Here is a 20,151-nt window from a genome sequence, read left to right as displayed (position 1 = left end):
AAAATAAATAATGAATTCATCTGCATATTAAAAAAAAGCTAGGTGGTCAGGTGATGTGCTCTACCTGTACAGCTGGCTTACAGGTGGGAGAGGAGTTCAGCTGACTCAGATATGGGGGTGAATGTGGTACGTGGGCACAACAAGAGGACAGGTGCAGACAGCCATGTGTGCAAATGGAAAAAGATCTGTGGTTGTGAAGAATGGAAAGAGTTGGTCAGGATGGGAAAGATGTGGAAGCCTGTCAGGTTCATTCAGAAGACAATACAGAGGTTGTGGGGCCAGCATGACACTGGAGAAGAGACATACACTTACCTTAGTGAGCCTACAGCCTTTCTTAGAGTCATTGGAATTAAGTTTTTCTAAGTGGATTTATGCCATTGGGAAAAATGGCTAAAGTGGACTGGAGGTGGTTCATGGTTTTTTTTAAAAAATGGACCATAAATTTAAACAAATCACTTGAGAAGTGGGAGTACATTGTAAAAGGAATCAACTATTAGCATCAGTTATTAGCAGACAGGACAAGTCCAATATGATGTCTAGCGGTATACATTAGTAAAACCACCACACATAGTGTGCATGGGTTCTGAGCCAATCCAGAAGGAATCCAAAACAGATCGCAGATGTAAACTCAAAGCCAACAGATTCCAGTGAGCATGAAGGGACACAAGCCCGGCATCCACCTTTTTCTGCACCCTGGTCTCAGCCTTTCCCTTGAATTCTCTTCCTTTCTTCCCTTTGCACTCAGCGTGGTTCATCCAGTTTGGATAAATCCCTGCCTCACAATGACACACCTGCACCTTCAGTTCAGCCCCTAAGCCTCTGTCTGCATGGTTCCTTCAGCCTGCAAGTCCCTCCTCTCTGTTCTGATCCCCTCCTTTGTAGACTCCACACACCTGAGCCTACCACCTTTCCTGATTCTTTATTTATCAATTCTGAGGATTTTCTGCATCTATGCCACCTTTGACCTATTTATTTTTATTTTTTTAATGTATAATTTATTCGGAGGCCATTCTGTTTTATCTCCCTTATTACCCAGCTGGTTGTCCTTTTCCAATAGGGATTTAGAGCAGTGACTATCAAACGTTTTATGTAAGAGGCATGTTTACCAATATTTTAGGCTTATTGGGCCACACTGTCTTCTTGACGAGCCCTCAGCCCTGCCTCATTAGCGTGACAACTGGGAAGGGCGCCTAGGAAACAAGCATGGCTGTGTTCCATACAAGTTTTATTGATGGAGACAAATTCAAATCGAATAGAATTTTTATGTGTCATAAATATTATTCTTTCAATCATTTAAAAGTAGAAAACTCAGTCGTTTGTAATGTACACACCTGCGATCTCATGACTCTGGAGACTCAAGCAGGAGCGTCGTGATAGCAGGACTTAACTAGGTTATGATGGGGGACCCCAACTAAAAACCAAAGGAAATGAAATAGGAAACCCGTCCTTAACCCATGGACTATGCATCTGACCCCTGGGTGATGCTTTGCTGACATCAGGGTGAGAGGCCATTCACCCTGAAGAGCTACTGAATGGAAGGCTAATGTCACAGAGAAACCACTACACATTTACTGAATGAATGAACCAAGACGTTAGTATCATTTAACCCTGAAGAATGATGTTGCTAATTAGTCAAGACACTAATCAGCAAACTTGGGTTGTACATCTGACTATAGTTTGTGGGAATCTGAAACCTTTTGCTTTAACAAAGATGACATGACAGCTCCTACATGTGTATCCTTGCTTAGCTTCACTCTTTTGGTAGCTGTAGATTCTTCTCAGCTGTTGCGTTTGTGGCTTAACTTAGCAGGAATGGCCATCTGAGGCACCGATGGATTAGTTGCCCTGATTTTAGTTTCCTTTCTACAGAGCAGTGGACCCGGTCATATCTGAGGTGATCACTGTGGGGGGACTGGACTGACCGTTGAGAGTTACTTAGGCTCTGTTTTATGAAATGAGTCTTAGCTGTCATATCCCAAAGGGTCCCTGCCTCCAAACACATCCTAATAATCATGTATTGTGTGCATGTGTGTGTGTGTGTGTGTGTGTGTGTGTGTGTGTGTTTGATGTCATGTACATATGTTTCACAGGTGCTTATAGCTGCAGTTGAACATATATGCCTTTGGAGGCCAGAGGCTTTTGTTGGGTGCTTTCCTTGATTTCTCTCTGCCTTATTGTTTGAAACAAGGTATCTCACTGAATCTAAAGCTTGCTAACTTCTAGAACAGGTGGGTGTCAGGCTTTAGGGATCCTGCCCATTCCAGATCTCCCCCTCAGAGCTAGAGTTCCAGGCATGCACTGTGGCATATTTGTGAGTGTGCTGGGACTTTGAATCCAGGCCTTCATATTTCTACAGGGAGCACGTTAGCAACTGACTCTGCCTCCTCAGCCCCTGGTCATCATCTTTCCAGCTGTGGCAGAATTGTGGTTAAGATTATTACTCTTTCCCCACCATTAAATCTTCTGTTGGTTTTAGTATTTTAGAGGATCCTCTTGCTGGAATCCTTTAGGGCTCAGACAGAGCCTGGAGCAAAGTCATTTGTGGCCAGAGCTCAGCAAAGAGAAATGACTGTCAAATACCATCTTATCTACAGAGAACCAAGCTTCTGATCAGTAGGCATTCCATCACGGCCGTGGAGTTAACCCGTGCACGGGGTTTGGTTTGTGTCTTTGTAATAGTAATTGGTGCCTCGGGCATCGACCCTGGCTCCCCTTCATCTTGAAGGAGAAAAATGTCTATCTCAAAGATTTAAATTTATTATTTTGCCCCAGATACAAAAGCACAGATGTCCATCGGACACCAAACACTTTAGCAATCAGAACCCAGCAGCTTCTCAGGGGCAAGTGGATGAAATGTCTTTCAAACGATCAATACCCTCAGGTCTTACAGCCTTATTTTAAAACTTTGCAGACACTGGATGTGAGGTTAAATTTGAATTTTCAGGGCTGAGAGCCAGGTGGAACTGGCTTTTTCCTCCTTTATAATGCTGAGTGAGGAACTCCATCTGCTCTCGGCCTGTTACTTTCTTCAAGTCAGGTGTGATTGCTGATACCAGCTGCTTCCTTAGTCTGAAATTTGATTACATGGAAGTTACCTTTATGTTTTTTTTTAAAATAAATAGTTACATTCTCAGACCAAAATTTTCCACTTTAAGGTTTTCATTCAGAAAAAGCACCGAAGAGGAAGCATCGTATCAGTATTCACATTTTAGCTTTATCGCTGGATCTTCGAGGAGCGAAAGGCTCCTCCATCCTCTCAGTCCTGGAACTCCACTCTCCTACTTTCTGGCTAATTTCTAACTCACTGGCAACATGGCCAAGGGGACAGAGCTACTAAATATTGTATAGGCGAATGCTACCTTGAAGAGCTATTGACTCTGCCTGATTGCAAATGGCCTTTCGTTTGTTCTACAGTTGGAAGCGATGCTGATCTTTGAAATTTACCCAGAACAAAGTACATTAGAAGGTCAAAAGGAAATCTTTACCATATTTCTAAACGGTCTTTATGAAGGCATTTTTTTTTTTAAGAAGGAAGGATGAGAGCTACATTGTGAGAGAGGACTGACCTCTGGCTGGTTCTCCTTAACAGTGTGTGGGGCTTGGTCTGACCCCAACCCCAGTCCTTCTTCATGCCTCCTCTGAACTGATTTGCAGACCTGTTTTTCTTTTTCAATCTAGAGTTACTGTAAAGAGCTCCACCCAATTTTGCATTTGGGTCTCGGTAAAAACAGATGCAGCAGTATGGCCAGATCGTCTTGTTAAGTAGCAGCTCCTGGAGCAGGCAGACCCAGCAGGAGGGCAGACCTTCCTTTCTAAGGGCCCTTATGTAACAGGGTAGAGGCTACTATGGAGGCAAAAAAGTCCAATCAGCTGTAGGAGCCTTAATTGCATTCTTATTGGTTGACATCCCCAAGTTACCCAATTGTCACGCAGCTCACATTTGAGCAGTGGATTCTTTCTCCCTGATCTTTTATTCTAATCGCCTCTCAGATGTGCATGTTCATAGTGCTGAAATCCAACCCCAAGGCCACAAAGCAGGGCCCACTAATAGCACTACTGTCGGAAGCATCTACCATAATAGACTTTAGGGCCTTAGAAGAATACGTTCACAGGAAAACTGGGGAAATAAGGGTGCCGCTCATGGGAGCAAGCTACAAGACCTCCTCAGACTGTTCTCTCTCTCTCTCTCTCTCTCTCTCTCTCTCTCTCTCTCTCTCTCTCTCTCTCTCTCTCTCTCCTGCTTCTCCTCTTCCCTCCCCTTCTCTCCTCCTCCTTCTCTACTTCACAAAGAAAGCAAGCATGGCTCTTCTCTAAAGACAAAGTTTCTCCACACAGGGGCACAGAACCTGTGTACCCCAGCACCCAGACATCACTGTGTCCGCGGCAGGGTGCTGATTATTTCCTTTCCAGCTAAGTTATGAAATACTCTCTCCATCAAAACAAAGAACATGTTATTTTCCTTGAAACTTCCCAAAGCAGATAGAACATCAACTTTGGAAGCCTTAGGGTTCTGGGAGTCTGGCATCCTGACCTCGGACCCCAGGTCGCCTCAGCTGCTGTTTGATACTGAGCAAGTCACTTACATTGTCAAGGTTTTCAATTTGTAAAATGAAGGTAACAGCTTCCCCCACCCCCTGTCCCTTGCAGAATGATCGCAATAAAATAAGAAAATGCTTATTGGGGTGACTGTAGACCCTCAATAAATGCCGATGGCTATACTTATTAGTTATTCAATAATTATTATTACAGCCCATGAAAGGCTGACTGATACAGAAATTATACAATAAAGAGTCCCAGGAGCATGTTCAAAAAATTAATTAGTGATTATGAGAGGTCCTTTTACTTTTTCCATGAATTTTCAAGCCTCTGATGTTAGATCTTTGCAATGTGGAATCAAAGAGGAGGAAGAAAACACTATTAACTGCTTAGCTAACTAGAAAACCACATCACTCTTAATAATTAAAAGTACACCAAAGAAATAGGACTTCTCTCCATCCCTGGGGACCTAGGAACAGAGGAATTGGAAAGATTATACACAAGCTCCTAAGGAAAATGAAGTCAAAGGCATTCACTTTTAAATTTAAATTTCAAACGTGAACAAGCCGTGAGCTATTCTCCTGTTGACTGAGCCTGAAGAGAAGAATGTTACACAGGATCCGGCTCTGCTGCTCCTGGAAATGCACAGCTGTGTCCATCTCTGTCATGTTCACCATAGCCCAGCTGCAGAATTAGTGTAGGTGAATGAATAAAGAACCCCTGCTCCTTAGGCACGACGGCATTTTATTCAGCCATAAAGAATGAAATTACGTCATTCTCTGGAAACTGAATGCAGTAGGAGAGACCATTGTAGAGTCAAACAAGCCAAGCACAAAAAGCAAATAAGACAAATGCTGCATGCTTCTTCTTATTCGTGAGTTTTAGGCTTCTTTGTGGATATGTAGAACTACACACATGTGCACACACAGACACACACATGCACACACACATGTGCATACACACATACACACAGTGTGAACACAGAAGGGGAGCCTAGGGGACAGCAGGACACTAGTGGGAGGAGTTAAGGAAAGAGGAATAGAGTCAAAAAACATTGCCAACTTAGAAACAACAGCTTACGAAACTCAACACGATGTAATAAATACTCCAATAAAGAAGAAAGGGATGGATGTAGACATCTGAGTCGTTTGTGGAAATGCCGAAGGTCAAAGCACATTTCCGTAGAGCACCAAACTGGTGCTTGGTTTTACAACATTTGGTGCTCTTATCTGTAAAGATATTAGATCAACCCAAGAACGGTTACAGAAGGAAAAAAAAATCAACAGCTCCAATGTGAGCTGTGTAACAATTAGGCAATTCTGAAATTTCAACTGAGAGGAATTTAATTAAGGCTCTAATAGCTGATTAAACTCATTTAGATCTGCTGGCAATTGCCACTGGGTTATGTAAGTCACCCAGGAAGAAAGACTTCCATCTTTTTCTTCAGCTGCATTTAATTCTGCCTGTAGCCAAAGGTGTAATCTTTCCAGGGCTGCTCAAAATAGGGTCCTTGGCCCACCCATGGTAGACCACCCTAAGATGGCAGCAGAGGGCCAGCATCCCAGGCAGCAAGTCTCAATGCAGACCAAGCACCAGAAATCCAGGACTCTCCTTCCTTTTCTCCCTCCCCTCCCCTCCCCTCCCCTCCCCTCCCCTCCCCTCCCCTCCCCTCCCCTCCCCTCCCCTCTCCTCTCCTCTCCTCTTCTCTTCTCTCTCTCTCTTTCTCTCTCTTTCTCCTTGTCTCTCCTTTCCTTCTTTCTCTCCATCCTCTCTTCCTTTCTCCTTCTTTCTCTTTCTCCCTCCTTCTCTGTCCCTCCTTCTCTCTCTCTCTCTCTCTCTCTCTCTCTCTCTCTCTCTGTGTGTGTGTGTGTGTGTGTGTGTGTGTATGGTGCATATGAATATGTGTTTGTGTGCACACACATGTGTTTGCACATGTAGAAACTGGAAGTTGATGTCTCATGTCTACTTCCGCCACTCTCCGCTTTAGTCTTTGAGACGGGGCTTTTCAGTGAGTCTGGAGTTCCCTGATTCTGCTTCACCAGGTAAGCTGTGGGGTGAAGGGATGGCTTCTTCTGTCTCTGCCTCCCCAGTGCAGGGATTACAGAGCTGCCCTGCCGTTTTCAGGTTGTTTTTTATTTAATGTTTATTTTTGGGTTTAGGGATCCACACTCAGTCCCTCATGCTTGTGAGACAAGCACGTGGTTCAAAATTCAGTATCCTCACCCCAGGAATTCATTCTTTTAACATTTTATGTGACATTTATTTGCTCTGTGAGCATGCACACACACACACACACACACACACACACACACACACACGCACGCACGCACGCACGCGCACACGCGCATGCGCAGGAACACACACACACACACACACACACACTTGCCTCTGTTTGAATGAGGAGCACACAGGACAAAAAGCAGGGCTTAGTTCCCTTCTTCTAGCATGTGGCACTGGGAATCAAACTCTAGTCATCAAACTTGGCAGTAAGTATGTCTTTACCCATTGAGCCATCTCACTGTCTCAAGTCTTTCTGTTTGTTTGCTTGTTTGTTTGTTTGTTTGTTTTGAGGTAGGGTCTCACTGTGTAGCCCTGGCTGGTCTTAAAATCACTATTCAGTCTAGGCTGGCCTTGAACTCACAGAGCCTCCTGCTTCTGTCTCCCAAGTTCTGAAATTAAAGGTATGTGTTTCTATCACACTATCCTCAGCTTAAAAATATAATGACTGAAGCTTACTGCGAAACGCTCTGGCCATGACACATTTCAACTTATGATCAAGCTACAGAAGTGGTACAGATATGTGCATTGTCCTTCCTCGAGCCACCAAATTCGGATCCGCCTGGAGTCTGCAGCTACCACCTCAGACTCTGAGTGACTTGGTGTAGTCCTGCTACTGGCTTGCTTGTGCACCCATGAGCTTGCAGAGTCATGGGAGCCGGGCTAATGGATGACGCTACTTATGCAAAGCACGGACACGGCCTCATTCCACGGCTCCTGCGAAGGCACTTATCTCGTGCCCCTTGGAAGAGTTTTATAATTCAGGTAGAGAGAAATTGGCCTCCTGTTTCTTTTGCTTTCCTCTGTAACTTCGTCTTCCTGAAGAGCTCATTACTCATCTTCCCTCCAGCTTGAAACTAACTACTGCTTATTATCTGGAGTGAAATGTTCTCTGATGTTTTGTACAAGTGTTTGTCTTAAAACCCGCTTTCTCCTCTGCTTATGATATTACCCCCAGTCAGATTGGGGCATAGGTGGTTTGAACTCAGCTTCCATTGTCCCTTTCAATAAACTGATTTTTTTTTTAAACTTCACAGTTTCTATTGACCTGTCTCCAAGGAGAGTAACTGGATCATCAGGCAATTTCCCTTTTATAACTCTGAATTCTATGAAAAAGAATTGATGATATTTCTATGATTTTGTTCAGCAAATATTCAGTGAAGTGGCCGGCCATTGACCACCTGACTACAGCAAACATGGCCTTCATACTGTAGACTCACCAACTTGGAGCATCCACTGAACTTTTCATTCAAGATGTTTCCAACCTTTCCCCTGCCCTTCAGGACTGGATGCAGCTTTGAGTTCTAACGCACCTCCTGCTTTGAGATGTTGTGAGTTTATGCAGTCTTACCACTGAGGTCAGCCAGACTTCATCAGCAATCTCTTTGCAGTCAGAATCTTTGTGTCAAAACCTATCTCTCTACACTGGTGTGTCATAAAATATTCCTCTCACTAAAAATCTCTACTAAGTTCTACTTGAGGCCCTCCAGACATTCCAGTCATCTCATAGGCTAAAGATAAAGCTACCCATATGTTTCAGTCGTCTATAGGCTAAAGATGAAGCTAGCTCACTCTAACTCTTGGTCTCCTTTACATTTGGATGTCTACGGCAGGAACCACTCTCTCTCCTTAGTGCCCCTTGGGAACCCCAGCACAGCATTTATTTCACCTGTTGCTATTGGGTTACATTATGCTTTTAGTTGTAATACCAATGGACTCTGTACATGGCGAACCATACCTCTACCACTAAGCTGATCTGCATCCCAGCCCTTTAATAAGACAGAATCTCATCTACTCTTCTAGACTTCTTCCAACTAGATAGGAAGCTTCGCAGAGAAAGCCAGTCTCTCTAAGAACTGTCACTGGGGCAATGCCATGGGCTTCAGTGTGAACAAAATGATGCATTTAGTGCGCGCATGCACGTGTGTGTGTGTGTGTGTGTGTGTGTGTGTGCGTATGTGTGAAAAGAACAAGAAAGGAAAACAAGTGAGGAAAACAAAAATGGTCTAGAGATTGCACACACATACTCGCACACACGCACATGCATGCATACATACATGTGCACCAGCATTTTATATGGAGAATCACCATCTACTGGAGAATTGGCATTGCAGGTGGCTAGACCCGAAAAGAACTGGTAGAGTTCAGTAAGTGAGATGACAGGAGACAGAATCTGGCCAGAAGAAGTTGTGTAACTATAGGTAACAGAGTGGGTGCTGTTCAGGGAAGGTGTGGTGAAAAGTGTGTCCGTCGTCTACTATAGCTTAGCATCTTATCTCTATATGTGTCTGGAGGAGCACATCTGTAGTTGTATGTGAAGGCTATGGGCATGCATGTGGTCTGAGTATGTCCAGGCATGTGCTTATGTATAGGTTCACACAGAGATTGCACCAGCTCACGTTGGCATGTGCCTGTTTATTGGTAAGAGTATGAAAGGTCAGTGTATATGATAAGCTGTGTAAAGATGCAGAGTGTTTGATGGAATAATTGAGAGACAGAAAGAAAGCTAGGGGACACCGCAGCTGTTTGTAGATGGGACTCCAGTTTTACAGGCAGCCTGAGGGTTTGAGCAGGGCTGGATTGAGAATGTTGGCATCCTTGTTTATGAAGTGTAGATGATCAAATCCAGAGCTGTGTGCACGCTAGGTAGTCACTACTGCCTGAGTTACCCCAAACCCAGTTTCTGCACTTGTATGTCAGGTTTGTTGAGCTATCTCCCTCCCCCACCACTTTTGGTGCTCATGTATGTCAGGTTTGTGTTTATTGTTTGGAGATCTGAAAGCCAGCAATGCAGTTATTTTAATTGTATCTTATAAGCATTTCATACATAGATTGAATTCGATCAAGCATTCACAGCCCTCTGAAAAATGAGATGCACACATCGATTAACCTAAATTCTCCTAGCCACTTGCTGTCCCTGTGTCATCCCTCTGAACTTATCCAGACATGAAGCAGCAGAGACATTAACTTGAGACATGCAGTTTCTGGAGATGAAATTATCTCTGCTCTGAGAATATATTGGCTGAACATTTGCAGAGTAATCATTGCCCATTCACAGAGCACTTTCTAGAAGCTGAAGGGCAGTTAGTGTCCTCAAAGCACTGTATTTAAATTGTATTAATAAGAATGGATTAAAAAATCCTTACAAAGTTAATTTCTCTTTTTACATTTCCTTCAGTGAAATCACTTCTCTCCATCATGGGTCAATTGTTTTCATTTGTCCTCCAAACCTCAGTATATTTGCTGAAAATACCCCAAAGCTCTATCATCAAAATTCAGTTTATTTTGAAGGCAAAAGATTTTTTTCTCCTCCCACACAGCCTATTTGGGTGAGTGGAAACCTCTTTTTAAGGATGAAAAATATTCATGATAGTTTTTTTTTTAAAGAAAAAATCTGCCCATCACGTTCTTTTATGTTCAAGAGGCATGTAGAAATTAAAACCATGCTGAGAGCAGAGCTTAACCCTTGATAAGTTCTTGGGGAACTTCAGCATTCAGGTTTTGATAAAAGTAGCTGAGAAGATGGTTCAGTGAGCAACGTGCCCTACCTGTGTGAGGACTTGAGTCCCATCCCCCGCCTGCATGGGAAAAGCCAGGGGTGTGCACTGCAATCCCAATGCCAGGGAGGCAGAGTCCCGTCTATCCCTGGGGCTCACTGACCAGCTAGGCTGGCTTAATCACTGAGCTCCAGGTTAGCAAGAAGAAACTCTGTTTCAAAAGTCGAGCCTCAACTGTGCACAAAGAGCTATAATCAAGTGAGGAATGCTGGGAACTGGAGAGGTGGCACACTAATCAGTTGTCCAGTGACTAACAGCTCTGAAAATGTTCATACAAGTCACATTATATGGACAGACCAGACTGTGGAACGTATACGCATGTGTTGCAATAACAATTAGTGAAAAATAGAAGCCGTGGATTTGAAGAGGGTAGCAAAGCTGCATGGGAGAGTTTGGAGGGAGAAAAGGGAAGGGAGAAATGTTGTAGTTAAATTATAATCTCAAAAATAAAACAAATGCTTTCACAAACAAAAACAAAACAAGCTTACAGTGCATGGGAACAACATCCAAGTCTGACCTCTGACCTTACTCACAGGTATATTTACTTGTATTTTCAACCCTTCTCCAACACATACACACACACACATGCATACACACATGCACACACACACATACACACATGCACACTTAAACACCCTTACACACATGCACATGCTTGCATGGATATTCCAACACACATACATACATGCACACACACGTGCGCACAAACTAGAACATGCACACACAAGCACATTTGCACATACACACTTATACATACCATACCACACATGTGAACACATACATGGACACAAAAGCACACATCTGTGCATGTACACATGAACATGCATGTGTACACATAAACACACACAAGAACACACATGCATGGACGAACACACACATATTCACATACATACAACACACATGCACACACATGCACATGCACAAACATAAAGGATTCCATCATTTTATGGTTCTGATCTTTCCATTATCTAGATCAACAGCCATTCTCTAACAGCTTGTTCAGAAGGTCATGACAGCTGTATTCTAATAGGCTGAGCACAATTTCCACGAATGCCTCTCATTGGCTCAGCTCAGAACCATATGCATATTATGCATACCGGGAATTAGAAAGCTGTGTCTGGAAGTCAGGACGAGCCTTGATGCTTGTGGCTATCGAGGATGAATGAACCCAGAGAGAATGTGGCGAGACAGCAAGTTGTGTCTTACACAGCTAAAAGCAATAGTTCTACTGTGTGAGATAGGATAGTTGCACAGACTCTGTGTTGAACTATGAAGTTGGCACTGTAATGCTTACCAGGAAGGATATGGGTCTGGGGAGGGCACACAGACTAAGTGACAGAGTTTCCTAGCTATGCAGATGTAATCTTTTGTACAAATCATACGGAACGCCAGAGTAGAGACAGGCACAGGGTGAACTATCTCTGGGGACAGCAAGGATGACTTTTCAAATGAGGTGATGTTGGAGCTCTGTTGTACATGCTAACCACAGAATGAGCACCTGCTGAGGACATTCATGCGTCTACGGCCCATTGTGTACATTTTTGTCTCATTTTGACCTCACTGAAGTCTTCAATGAGATTTCTGGTTGTTCACTGAACATTTTCAAACAAAAAAAAGTGAAGCCCAGAGAGGTTAAGTGACTTTTCCAAAGTTACTCAGCTCAAGGGTAAAGCTGGTAAGAACCTGCAAAAATCCTTAACTGTCGGAACCTTGCCCTATCCACTCAACCACCAAGCCTCTCTTGAAGATCCAAGGCCAATGGAAAGGAATGGAAATGCATATTAAAAATGTTTTTATGTATGTATGTATGCATATGTGGGGGTACACATGTGTGTGTGTGTGTGTGTGTGTGTGTGTAAGCTAGAGGTCAACCTCAGGCCTTGGGTGTTGTTTCTCAGAATGCTGTCTACCTGTTTTGGGGTTTTTGTCTTTAAGAGCGTCTCACAGTGGTTTGGAATTCACTGATTAGATTGGCTGGCCAGCAGGACCCAGTGACCTGCCCTTTTCTCACCAGCAGTGGAATTACATGGTGGCACCATGCCCTTGTTTGTCACATGAGTTCTAGGGACTGAGCTCATGTCCCCATGCTTGTGTTACAAGCACTCACCAGCTGTGCCATCTCTTCCTCTCACAGAGAGATTTTGCAATCTATTTTTATTGTTGGTATTATTACTTCGATTACTGTCCTTCAGCTCACTGATAGTACCAGGAAGGCAGGAACCATTCTGTTTGATCCATCATTACCCTTAAGCTGGTACCAGCACACAGTAGGTGTTCAATAAATCAATGCTGAATGAAGAAAAAATTCCACAGACTCTGCATTTTCCCTAGCTTTATATCAAACATCGTGGCTAGATGAGCATGTTTGCTTCACCAAATTAGTCTGCCAACCTCAGTGTCTAAAAAAGAATGCTATCACCAAAGCTAGACAATTTTGTAATTAGCCACATGGGATGTTTCTTTACAGCCAGCAAAAATTTTCCAGTGCAAATGATGAGGTAATCTCAGAGAGCAGAAATTCTTCGTCTCTTCTTCACCTTATCACCTCCTCATGCTCAGTGTGTCTGCATTCTCTTTAAGGGCCTGAGATTCATTTCTGGTGACACTTACGTCGCTGGGGGAGAGGTGAGCGGGTCACATCAACACAGACAAGCCTGTGCTCTGCACTTAGCTGCTCCGATGAGGTGGTTTCCTTGAGGTTGGTATTACAAATAAATCGCTGACCTGTGGTGTCAGGCAGCTGCTCAGGAGGAGGAAGCAGAGAGCAAGGCGCGGGGGCAGCTTCCTCCCAGTGAGTATGTGAACAGTGCCAATAAACTGTCAAATAAAATTAAGGTTCAAAACATACAGCCTTCAATTTGATTTCATCGAGATGCCGGCTGCCGCTCAAAGGGACTACAATCGATTCTATTTTGACAGGTCTTGATGCGTGCTAAGCAGTAATAGTCTTCGCTCTGTGGATTAATGAAAGTTCACCTTCATTTGCAACTTAAATGGGACCCTATCAGGGCTTAAGATGCTGCTGCTTCTAATTCCCTCACTGGCTCTGGCCCCTTCAGTCTTCTTTCTGCTCAGTCCTGGATTTTGCTCGTCCGTTTCTTGTTACTCCTTTCTTTTTTTGTTTCTTGTTACTCCGTTCCTCGTTTCTTCCTTTCCTATTCTCAGCACGGCTTGATGCCTCCTTCTTTCTTTCCCCTTCTCTGTGATTATAATAGAAGCCCGAGGTCCTTCTTATGTGCCTGGCTTTTGCTCTGCTATGTATGCTCTTCCTGATTCTCCTGACATCATAGGATGCAAGGTGGAACTGCATCATGGGACAGATGAAGAAGCAGATGCTCCTGGGATGAAGGGCTTGCACAATTGCAAAGGGGAAGATGCTTATTCAGACCTACACCTCTGAGACTATCACAGCCCATGCTCTATCCACAACAACCATGGCCCGACCTTTGCCAGAGCACTGAGTCTTTCTTGGGAAGCCTCAAGAAGTACACACGTTACTCATCACTGTCAGATATGCACACACCATTCACCACTAGGGGAGTCTGGGCTGGGAAGGAACTATCCAACATCCAGGTCTTACCATTTGTTACCACCCCTGTCTCCTGTGAGGCAGACCTGCCTTTACCTTTCTATAAGTCAGTGATGTATGCACACATACCGTGTCTTTGTGTTTGTGATGCAGGTGGGCAAGTGGGAGAACCAGACTCTGAGCCTGAGGCATGCTGTGTGGCCAAGGTATAAGTCCTTCTCTGACTGTGAGCCAGACGACAACCACCTCAGCATTGTCACCTTGGAGGAAGCCCCCTTCGTCATCGTGGAAGACATAGACCCACTGACCGAGACCTGCGTGAGGAACACAGTACCCTGTAGGAAGTTTGTCAAGATCAAGTGAGTTCCAGGGATGCTCCGGGCTAGATGTGTTCACTCCTACCTAAGAGCTCGTGCAACAGTGTCTATAATCCAGTCACAATATCAAATATCTCCCATTGCCATGGTCATGTAGTAAATCTGAAGATTTACATGCCTGGAGATGTGTCATGTATTCATTTGTTTTAATCCAGTGCTCATATAGACTGGGTCTTTTTTTGTCATGGTAAACTGATACCAGCTAATTATAGGCATATTAAGAAACTTGTTCAGGGCTAGAAGGGTGATTCAGTTGGTCAAGGACTTGTCTTGCTAGTTTGAAGACTTGAGGTTGAGCCCCAGAACCAAGAATAATAATGATGATGGTGGTGGTAGTGCTGGTGATGCTGCTGCTGGTGGTGGTGGTAGTGCTGGTGATGCTGCTGCTGCTGCTAGTGGTGGTGGTGGTGCTGCTGCTGCTGGTGGTGGTGGTTTTGGTGATTGTGACAATGATAGCGATGCCATTATTCAGGCATGGTTGCACACTGGAAAGGTAGAGACAAATGGATCTCCAGGTTCACTGAGCAGCCAGCCCAACATACTTGATGAGTTCCTGGTTAGCAAGAGACCCTATCTCAAAATGAGGTCTATAGCTTTTCTGAGAAACCACTTAGGTTTGTTCTCTGGATAGCACATGTGCATACACCACACACACATACACACACACACACACACACACACACACACACATGCACGCACACGCGCACGCACGCATGCACGTACACACTCTCATCACATTCACCCCAATTAAAAAAATACAAAGAGGAACCTTGTACAAAGCCATACAGTGAGTAAACAGGAAAGGCAGAATTCATACCCAGGGCCCAAAGATGGCGTCACCCCACACCAGCCCTTCAGGGTTTTTCTTCAGTACTGCTTCCCATTTTCTGTCTCTCTGGGCTTCTTTCCCTAGCTCCTTCTTCCTCTGTCTTGTTTCCAGTTCCCAGGTGGCTGCTTTCCACGTTTAAATAAAAGCTTGCCTGAGCTCAGTTGATTCTGGCCTTGCACAAGTTGTTAGGTGGGGCCCAGGAGGGAATGGAAAGGATTTGTGCTGTTTCCCTTTCCTGTCACACCGAAGAGAAAGCTGACATAGTAAGTTTAGGTTCTCCTTCATGTACAAACCTGTTGGAGACTCAGATGAATTCGTGGCCAAGGCAGAGATCTTGCAGGCATGTGCTGAAAGTGGCAGCAAGCAGCTCAGCCAATGAAGGACCAGGACAAATGGATGCTGTTGGGCCCCGGGGTTGGGAGGTGGAGGCGGAGGTGGATCCAGAAGAGATGTGATAGGAGAGGAGGGTAGCCAGTGTGAAGGCATTGCAGCTCACAAGCTAAGGTCTAGAAATTCGAAGGCCTGGAAGAAAAACACCTTAAGTGCAATGGCCCTGTGGCTGGAAGGAGTAGCATGCTTGGTAAACCAAAGGAAAGCCATTGAAGGCTGGGAGGAGTGAGCTGGGAGGACCATAGAAGAGAGAGATGGGACAGGAGTTCTAGCACAAGGGTGGGATTCTATGAGCTGAAGTTGATTAGATGAAGAAAGCAGTGCCTCCCACAAAGAGCTTAACCTCAGCGGGATGCCTCTGACCGTCACCACCCCCTCTGAAACAACCAATCTGCTGGGGCTTCTTGTGTTTCAGAATCTACAGGAGTTAGGGTGTAAAGTCAGTAGCTTTACTGGGAAATGTTGGTGAGTGCTTGCCTAGCATGCATGAGGCCCTGGCTTCCATCCCTAGCACTGCACGCAGAACACAGAGAAACTGGACACTGTGTACAAGGCTTTAAGTCTAGAAGAGGAAAGGGAGGACCAGAAGTTCAAGGTTATGTTCAAGCCCATAATGAACTTGAGCCCAGCCTGGAGTACATGAGGAGCCATGAGTACACAGCTGTGCTGTGCTGTGCTATATTCATACAATAGTCAGTAGTCTCAGAGGCAAAACAAAGTAGATCACCAAGCCCCATGTCCTTTTTCTATGGAGAGAAATGAGCCCAAATAAATTGCTTTCTTTAAGAGAATTAACTTTTCTATTGAAGATTAAACAGCTTTAAACATTCAAGTTCATGTTTGCGGTTCCTGCAGGGAGACGGGAGCTTTCTCACCCCCTTCCATGTGCAAATTCAAGGAGCTTGCTGTGCCCATGTGTCTAGGCAAAATTGTGTTGGATTTAGCAGATCAATAGAAATATATCAGAATCCACTAATCCTGACATTAGCACAGAGGAGATCAATGCATTGCCAAAGTGGAAGGTACTGTGCAGGGCTGCAGAAAGACCCCAACCAGACAACACGAGCATGTTTGTTTTCTTGGTAATTCATTTGCAAGGGAGACCTTTCCTGCCTCATCTCTTAAACAGTGGGGTCTGGAGTATGCTCAAAAGTCTTAAGAATCTGATAAATGACTTTCTGTCTGCTCTGCTAAGTGTTGAAGGCATGGAGAGAAAATTAGAAAGATTATTTGCCTTGAAATGCCAGGAGAAATGGTCATTTTACCAGGAAATACCTTACCTGTCAAATCATTGGAGGGAAGAGAAGGAATCCATTTAAGAAATTATAAATTATAAATGTGTGAGAGAGAGTGTGTGTGTGTGTGTGTGTACACTCCTTTCCTTGTTCTGTTAGGTATTTCATCACAGTAACAATCCATTGAGGAAGTCCTGGTGGTGGGTGTGGCTCTCTCCATGGTCATTCATGACTGGAGATTGTTTTGGTGTTTTCATATACATCAGACCAAGCAGCAGCTCGCCGACATGTAGTGAGGCTGGGATATAAGCCTCAAGATCCTCCTCTTAACAACGCACTTTCTCCAGTGAGGACTCACCTTTCAAAAGTTCCCCGTCCGGCCAAGACAGCAGCCACCTGTTGGTGACCAAATGTTCCAACATATGTGCCTGTGGGAGACACTTCACACTCAAGCCGCGCGTGTTCCTAGTCGTCCTGTGAAGTGTCGGCCTCTCCATTCAGGAGTGCGCACACTTATGTGAGCTCCCTGATCTGTACTAGCAAGCTCAGGTTTTACACACAGATCACGACTGACTTAGTTGTTTTCTGCCATTGGCCATACAAGAGAATTCCACGCCATTGAACCACACATCTTATTGACTCCCTTCTCTTCTATTTATGTCTATAAAGCATCATTGCTTAGAGTGGTGGCGAGAAAGCCTGGGGGTGATTTCCCAGACGTGTCTGTGATTAAGCCACACCCACTTTACCTCCCCCCCCCAAAGGTCGGGTAAGGAACCATCAGACATTCGCAGTCTTTATGAGCTCTCTATCTACAGCCAAAAAGATGAATTTAATTACTAACTTTGCAAGTCTTTTTCATGCTTTGCCTGGGACCAAGTTGCTTACATAGAGGAGGCATTCATTGGGTGCCTGTGGGGAGAGCATTCACTGTGACCATCACTATCTAGAAATAAATCTTGTAGTCGAGGGGTGTCATTAGCTCAAAAGCTGGCTGGGGCTTTTTGGAAGGTCAGAGAATACTTGTGACCCTGACTCTAAGATATGGGTCGTCTGTAACTTTTGTCTAGCGTGTCCCAGGAATCTTGGTCAAATGGAGGAAGAAGCATTAATGTGAGATGCAGTTAGCAGGAGAAAGAAAATCTGATTAGGGCACATGTGTTAATGCTACATACAAAGAAAGGAAAATAGCAACTAGACTTACCATTAACTGAGTGTATCTATTGTTTTTATCTATGCCATGTTTCTATTGTTTTTAAGTCCACCTTAAAGCCTCTGTTCTGAGTATTGTGGTAGGGGAAAAGCAAGTAATTCACTTCCTATAATTTTACAACATGACCCCACCAATCATTATATGCAAATATATGCAGATATGGCTTCTAAGATAAGGTTGGGGAAGATCACTTAGGTTCTAGGCTAAGAGAGAGAAGTCACCATGATGCTTCTAGCCTAAGGAAGCCAGATCATTGAGTACAAGTCCGGTAAAGAGTCAGGTGTAAAACTGTTGTTTTACAAATGAGAACATTTGTTTTACAAATGACTCAAATGAGAACCCCCAAAACCTTGAAATAAGAAAAAAAGAATGTCACTTGCAACCCATTTCATCATACCAAAGATGCTGCCAACCATGTCCACATTCCTGTATGGGAACACTGTTAGGCATGTATGTGTGTGTGTGTGTGTGTGTGTGTGTGTGTGTGAAGTTATGTGCAGAATACATACTCAGTAGAAAATGTCGGGAGTATCTCGAACACATGGGAAAGAAAAATATCCCGCCAGTCAAGCTTAGCTACCATTCCTATGTCATCTATTTTCCCGATGGTGATTTTTGTAGAGATTTGGTTTGTGGAGCTCTGTTTATGTTTGTATTTCTTTGTACCCTACTCTTTTTTTTATAAGGCAAGTAAACATTTTCCTACCTTGATCTTGACTTTCCATAAACATTATTCTGATGCTTAGTTAATAATTCACTGTATAAAAAATAGAATTTTCCAATTGAGAAGGTAGTTCATGACTGTAGGACTCTACTGCAGGACTGAGCCCATAGGATGCTGTGGTACAAGGTAGAATTGAATATAGAATCAAAAAGGGACCTGGTCTTCTGGGAAGACTCTCAGCAATTTCCTACTTGTTTTTGAGACCACAATGCTTCCTTTGGTTGTGAAGTGTTTGTGTGACTGTCCTTAGACCCTGACCTAGGGAGGAAGTAAAGCCAGGTGGCTGTAAAGAGCAGAGCTTTGGGAGATCACAAGGTCACCTTCAACATGACAAAGCTATGTGGCTCTTTTCTTGGCTATGTATGTGTTTGAGTATATGCATGTTCAAATGTATAGGACACATATGTGCATGCATATGGGACTGTATACTTGTAGAGGCCTGAAGCTTACATCAGGTGTCTTACTCAATTGCTCTCTATTAGTTTATTGAGTCAAGGCCTCTTATTGGACCCAGAATTTACCAGTCTTTCCTAGTCTAGCTAGTCTGTTTCTTGTCTCTGCCTCTCATGCCTGGATTAAAGGCAGATACCATGCCTGCCTGGCTTTTATGTGGCTTCTGAGATCTGAACTCTGATTCTTGTATTTATGCTGCAAGTGCTTTAAGCACTAAGTCATCTCCCAGCCCTTGCTGTGTCTTCCAAGGATATTTTTCTGCCCTAAGGTATTGTCCTTCAGAAACATTTTTGTATTTCATGCCATGCATTTACACAAAAGAATGTTATTAATAATCCTTCCCTTGACTGGCCACTCATTAATAGGTAAAATCCATAGCCTCAGAACAATAAAAAACTCCAGTGTACGACTCTAAAGTCACTTTCTTAGGTGCCCTCCCGTCTCCCTCTAGCTCTGTGATATCATAAGCATAAAGTTACAGGAAAACCCCACTCTCCTGAAGAATTTCAAATTTTTGTCTCCATTTTTTAATACGTTTTTTAAAAAAGATTTGGTTTAGATCAGATGACAATACCATGTTCTAAAGAGGTTTTATGTGTCCAAAATACTTTTTAAAAAATGTATTGGTAACTGTCTTCTGCTAATGGGGATGTGAGGTGAACCAAATTTAGAGAGATGTTAGAGAGGTGAAATCACAGTTAGTATATATACAGACTTACCAGAGTGCCTACTCAATAGCTGTCACTTAATAAATGCCACCTGTTACAAGTAAGACTTGGGGGCCTGCAGATGTCGCTCAGCTGGTAGATGGCTTGCCCAGCATACAACAGCATGCAATTTTGGTGCTCAAGAGGTAGCAATATGGGCATCGGAGGCTCAAGATCATTGTCAGCTACATAAAGAGTCTGAGGCCAGCCTGAGCAGCAGAAAACCCCGCCTTACAAAGCCAGGAGTTTAGGGGTAGCTTAGGGACTAAGATTGCACAACACAAACACACAAATACCTGAGTTGAATGCTCAGCACTCATGGAA

At 43.9% G+C, this 20,151-nt stretch overlaps 1 protein-coding gene across 2 annotated transcripts in view; it reads left to right on the top strand.

The window, feature by feature from the left end:
- The window catches only part of Grin2a (glutamate ionotropic receptor NMDA type subunit 2A), a 404,218-nt gene that overhangs the window by 297,844 nt on the left and 86,223 nt on the right, over positions 1–20,151 (top strand). For both annotated transcript variants that reach the window (XM_052195339.1, XM_052195340.1), the window contains exon 4: positions 14,053–14,258. In XM_052195339.1, the coding sequence (XP_052051299.1) occupies positions 14,053–14,258 (206 nt within the window). The remainder of the gene's footprint in view (positions 1–14,052; positions 14,259–20,151) is intronic.

The sequence above is a fragment of the Apodemus sylvaticus genome, chromosome 10, assembly GCF_947179515.1.
Source record: "Apodemus sylvaticus chromosome 10, mApoSyl1.1, whole genome shotgun sequence".
NCBI lineage: Eukaryota > Metazoa > Chordata > Mammalia > Rodentia > Muridae > Apodemus > Apodemus sylvaticus.
Note: the sequence above shows the minus strand (reverse complement) of the source record. Positions and strands in the feature narration are given on the sequence as shown.